A 5,607-nucleotide genomic window follows, 5' to 3' on the forward strand; every position below is an offset into this window, starting at 1 on the left:
TTTTTGGCCTCTTTTTTCTGCTTCGCCTGTTCTTTCTTAGTTCTTTTAGGCGTATACTGGGATGGGTAGGTTTAAGAAATACGTCGATACTGAGGAGGCGATGGAGAAATTCATCACCGACTACAAAATCCCCAGCAATGTAGGTCTGAGACATTGTGAGGACGGAGAGTGACGCATATACAGGCAGGAGGGCGAGGTGGTAATTCCCATAGTCGCCTTCCTTGAAGGGGGGATGACGATCCCCATGGGGCCGATGATGAGGGATTACCTCATGCACTTCCGGTTGGCCCCTACCCAGTGTGGGATAAACGTCTTTAGGATTTTGGGCTGTGTGAACGCTCTGAACGAGAAGATGGGGCTGAGGTTGACCCACCACGACGTGAACTGGTGTTACAACCTTCAGCTTCTAAAGGATAAGTCGTATTACCTGAAGACGAGAGACGACAGGGTGCGGCTTATTCAGTGCCTCCCTGAGTCCAGCAAGGGGTTCTATAAGGATTTCCTCATCGTGTCAGGGGAGTGGCATAATGGCCTTCACTGCCCAACAACAGAGGGAACACCAAGTGGGGCAGTAGGAGACAGATAGGGTTTCAAGCTCTCGTCTTTTTTCTTTCCTTTTTACTGACGCAGTAGTGCTTTCCGTTTGCAGACCCGCACGCCTTTCATCGTCACTTCCATCTGGTCAATCGGGAAGATTTGCAAAAGGTGCTGATGGCGCCAGTGTATATAAACGAGGACGACAACCAGGTTAGGGCCGCCCACATAATTTTGGGTTATAAACCTACCCAGAAATCGTTCCCGGTTCCGAAGCACGTCATCCTCGCCGGCGATCCTCGGTTTCAGAGAATTACCGTGACCGAGGACGGATTTTCGTTCCCCGAGGAGCCCTCCGACCAGGAAGCTGTCACAATAGCCGTCCCCTCCTCTTCCCACCCGTTCGCTGAGGCAGCTGGGGAAGCTCCAGCGGGGGAAGGGGACGCGTTTGACGTTTTCGCCCAGCCTGATCAGTCCGAGGACCCTCCTGGAGACTTGGGTGATCCCAATCTGACCGAAGAAGACCTCCTTGCTTTAGAAGCCACTCCTCGGCCGTCAATGGGTTACAAGAGGAAGCCCACCACCAACTTGCTGGACCTGCTTGAGGGCCAGCCGGGGGAGTCCCAATAGAAAACTCTTACTCCTCCTCCGAAGGCTAAGTCGACTTCCGCTCGGCAGAAGCTCCCTCATTTTCCTTCTCAGACGCGCTCGCCCTCTGGGACCGTGCCTGCTGGCCTTAAGAAGAAGAAGGATAAGGGTAAAAGGATCGTGGAGGATAGGACGATGTCCTCACAGGAGGAGGACACTGCTCTGCGGCCGTCCAAGCAGCTTAAGATAGGCGACCAGAGCCAGGAGAGGCGGGTTGTCGATACCACCTCCTCCGAGGTCCAGGCCTGGCTCCCAGCCCCGATGCTCCATGGGGAGCCCTTGAGGGACAACGCCTCCCTCAGGGATTTCAACGAGGGTGAAGGGACGCGCGTGGCAGATGCACTAGAGAGGAGCCTTCTGCTCCCGACGGACATGGCTGAGCTTAACTCTTTGACGAGCGAGCAGGTCTTCCTCAGCCTTAAGCGATATATGGGGATGATAAGGGCTACAACCTCAACTCTTCTCCCACTCTTTTCCTCTTATTGGGCTCATAGCACACTGGTTATTCTGGCAGATTGTCTAAGCTATCTTTAGGTTGGAGGGGGCGGCAAATGACCAGAGGGAGGACCTCAAACGGGAGCGTGCTTGGCGCTACCAGGCCACCACGACCCTGAAGAATTCTGAGGCTGACCTCGCCAAGGCCCGAGAGGCTTTGACGGCGGTAACCAGGGAGCGGGACAATGCTCTGTCCGATTTTGAGGGTGCCCAGACTCAGGCCAATGAACAGACGAGGCGCCTGGGCCAGGCAGAGGAGCAGTTGCAGATCGCGAGGGATCTAATCGCTGATCTGCAGGCTAAGGCGGCAAAGGCCGAGAAGTCCCAGAGGGGGGCCGAATGGGCCAGAGACCAAGCTCTGTGGGCTAAGGACGAGGCTGAAAACTGCAGGAAGTTGGCCGAGCGTGCCAAGAAGAAGGCTGAGTCCGCAGCCTATGCTGATGGGATGGCTTCGGTAGAGGCCGCCTACAAGGCTCAAGTCCCAGGGGTGTGTAGGCGATATTGTTCCCAGGTCTGGCCTGAGGCCCTCAAACAAGCTGGGGTGGAGGCCGCATCCGACCTATGGAAGGCAGAGAACGTGTACTTCCCCCCCGCTATCCGTGAGGCCGTCCCTGAGGACCCTACGGTTGGGGAGATTATTGAAGAGGTGCGGGCAGTTGAACTGGGGGAGCATTCGGGTGAGGAGGCGCCCCAAGAGATAGTGAAGATCCCTTCCGACGATCCAGCCTCCACCACTGAGGAAGCAGTTGCTCTGGCCGTACCCCCGCAGACCGTCCCCTTAGGCCAGGGCTCGGAGGGGTCAGGGGTTGCCACTGTCCAGCCTGAGCAAAAGGAGTAGACTCCCCGGCGTCTCGGCTCATCCTACTTTCAATTTGTCGTTTTATTTTGTTATACTTCCCCTCTATGTACTGTGGCTCTTGCCATGCAATTTTTACGAACTCTTTGTTGTGATGCGGATTTGATCTCCCTTTATTTGAATTGCTTATTTGTGCACACGCTGCCTGCTTTTTCCTTTTTTCCTTAGATCTGTATGACTTTAGCTTGAATTGTATGTCGGCTAGTTGCGCCGGTAACGATGATAAGGAGAGAGAACGTATGCATGGGCAGCTCTCTTGCGTCTTAAGGGCCAGGTGGGGCTTGATCCTTTCCTAACTTGGGATATTTTGTAGTTAGTCTCCCTGTAGGTTTGAGTCCGAGGACCACGCGATGCCTCTGTCTGTTCGGTACCCTGGTCTGATTTGAGCGGTTAGTTTCCCCATAGGCCTGAGTCCGAGGATCACACAGTGCCTTGGTTCTGTCTAACGCTTTCATTTCTCTGTAAGTATCTAGTTTCCCTATAGGTTTGAGTCTGAAGACCATGCAATACCTTGGTTCGGTCTAGTACCCAGGTGTAGAGGAGCGAGTAGTTTCCCCATAGGCCTGAGTCCGAGGACCATGCAGTGCCTTGGTTCTGTCTAACGCTTTCATTTTTCTGTAAGTATCTAGTTTCCCCATAGGTTTGAGTCCGAAGACCATGCAATACCTTGGTTCTGTCTAGTACCTAGGTGTAGAGGAGCGAGTAGTTTCCCCATAGGCTTGAGTCCGAGGACCATGCAGTGCCTTGGTTCTGTCTAACGCTTTCATTTCTCTGTAAGTATCTAGTTTCCCCATAGGTTTGAGTCTGAAGACCATGCAATACCTTGGTTCTGTTTAGTACCCAGGTGTAGAGGAGCGAGTAGTTTCCCCATAGGCCTGAGTCCGAGGACCATGCAGTGTCTTGGTTCTGTCTAACGCTTTCATTTCTCTGTAAGTATCTAGTTTTCCCATAGGTTTGAGTTCGAAGACCATGCAATACCTTGGTTCTGTCTAGTACCCAGGTGTAGAGGAGCGAGTAGTTTCCTCATAGGCCTGAGTCCGAGGACCATGCAGTGCCTTGGTTCTGTCTAACGCTTTCATTTCTCTGTAAGTATCTAGTTTCCCCATAGGTTTGAGTCCGAAGACCATGCAATACCTTGGTTCTGTCTAGTACCTAGGTGTAGAGGAGCGAGTAGTTTCCCCATAGGCCTGAGTCCGAGGACCATGCAGTGCCTTGGTTCTGTCTAACGCTTTCATTTCTCTGTAAGTATCTAGTTTTCCATAGGTTTGAGTCCGAAGACCATGCAATACCTTGGTTCTGTCTAGTACCCAGGTGTAAAGGAGCAAGTAGTTTCCCCATAGGCCTGAGTCCGAGGACCATGCAGTGCCTTGGTTCTGTCTAACGCTTTCATTTCTCTGTAAGTATCTAGTTTCCCCATAAGTTTGAGTCTGAAGACCATGTAATACCTTGGTTCTGTCTAGTACCCAAGTGTAGAGGAGCGAGTAGTTTCCCCATAGGCCTGAGTCTGAGGACCATGCAGTGCCTTGGTTCTGTCTAACGCTTTCATTTCTCTGTAAGTATCTAGTTTCTCCATAGGTTTGAGTCCGAAGACCATGCAAAACCTTGGTTCTGTCTAGTACCCAGGTATAGAGGAGCGAGTAGTTTCCCCATAGGCCTGAGTCCGAGGACCATGCAGTGCCTTGGTTCTGTCTAACGCTTTCATTTTTCTGTAAGTAGGGGTTTGTCCTCAGACCGCTTTACTAGAGACGATTCCTCCTTCGGTCGGATTAGGATCTTACACGTGGCGTTGATCTCGCCTCCAGCTCGAGCCCTCATCTTTTTTATTTACGAAGCGTCCCTTAGCCGTTCGTATTCCGCGCTTGACGTTTCGATGCGCGAGACGCGCCTTCATTAATGTCCTCGTGAATTAGCACAAATCCAACGGTCTACGGTCCCCTTGGAATTTGGTGGCCTCATTATTAGCCCTGCTGGTAACTCTCTTTTCGAATTCTGCGCGGATTAATTCTCACCAACCTCCATCCTCTATATAAGGCTTTCCGGGGGGATGGTTTCTCCATACTCCATGAACTTTCCAACGCAAACAGAAAAAACATACCCCTTCAGCTCCCCCAGCCCCTTTAATAACCCCGCCGGAATTGTGACCGGAGTTAGTAGATATGGGGCGGCTTTGGGCGGGTGTGAGGACATCCGTGCCAAGAGCTGTTGTGGCCGCAGCCCCCACTGGGCTTCCGGCGCGGCAGAGTCTAGGCGCAACCCCGATGGCGCCATGCACGGTGGCCTGGAGGGATATCGTTGAAGTACCTAATGTCTCTTCTCGGAGCGCACCCCCGACGGAGAAGACGTGCGAACTCATGTCATGGCTGGTGCCCGAGTGTTGCCATCTCCGACGGCCAACGCTCGTGAGGAGTGGAGAGAATCAAGGGAACATCACGAGGGAAGGCGTCCCAGTGCCCCTGCATCTGCTCCTCGCTTTGTTCAAGCTCCGCCGCACCGAAAAAGGAGTTGTTGGTGGCCTTGAAACAAGCTGGCCCTCCCCCTTCCCTGCTTTTATTGTCAAGTTCTCCCATTCTCGTGATGCCAATAAAAGCACGGGTTGACACTTCCCTCTAGCTAGTTTTAGGACGGGTCCACCTGGGCCTCTGATTGTAGAACTAGCTGGTAGGAATAGTTCTAAAGCACGCCTGCCTGAGCCTCTGATTGTAATCTGTAACTTTGCTTTTTATGAAATAATATCAAGCTTTCTTTCTTTTCTGTTGAATCTTCCGTCTCGAACTTTTATCTTTCTGCGGTGTTTTTTTTTTTTTATCACCACCAATCTTTCATAGAACGATTACTTAGAACCGTCGCCTATTGCGCCGACCGGCGCGCTAATCCTTCCCACAGACGGCGCCAATTGTAGGGTCTGTTTTTATAGCCCTAGCCCAAAGGATATGGATCAAAGGCCCAACGAACCCAGAATAATGAATTTGTAGAGAGTGGATCGAAGGTTTAGGCGCTGGCCGGCGTTCACGAAGCATGAACTCCTTTCTCTTTTATTGAAAAAATACTTAGAACAGTTTACAACTGGGGGATGC

At 52.0% G+C, this 5,607-nt stretch overlaps 1 protein-coding gene across 1 annotated transcript; it reads left to right on the forward strand.

Moving 5' to 3' along the window:
- The first annotated feature begins 1,317 nt into the window (after nt 1–1,317).
- On the forward strand, nt 1,318–2,515 carry LOC136064847 (uncharacterized). Its single transcript, XM_065767162.1, has 2 exons — nt 1,318–1,587; nt 1,724–2,515. The coding sequence occupies exons 1-2, from the start codon at nt 1,318–1,320 to the stop codon at nt 2,513–2,515; spliced, it is 1,062 nt and encodes a 353-aa protein (XP_065623234.1).
- Nucleotides 2,516–5,607: the final 3,092 nt, after the last annotated feature.

This window comes from Quercus suber, unplaced genomic scaffold (assembly GCF_002906115.3).
Source record: "Quercus suber isolate HL8 unplaced genomic scaffold, Cork oak 2.0 scaffold_780, whole genome shotgun sequence".
NCBI classification, from domain to species: domain Eukaryota; kingdom Viridiplantae; phylum Streptophyta; class Magnoliopsida; order Fagales; family Fagaceae; genus Quercus; species Quercus suber.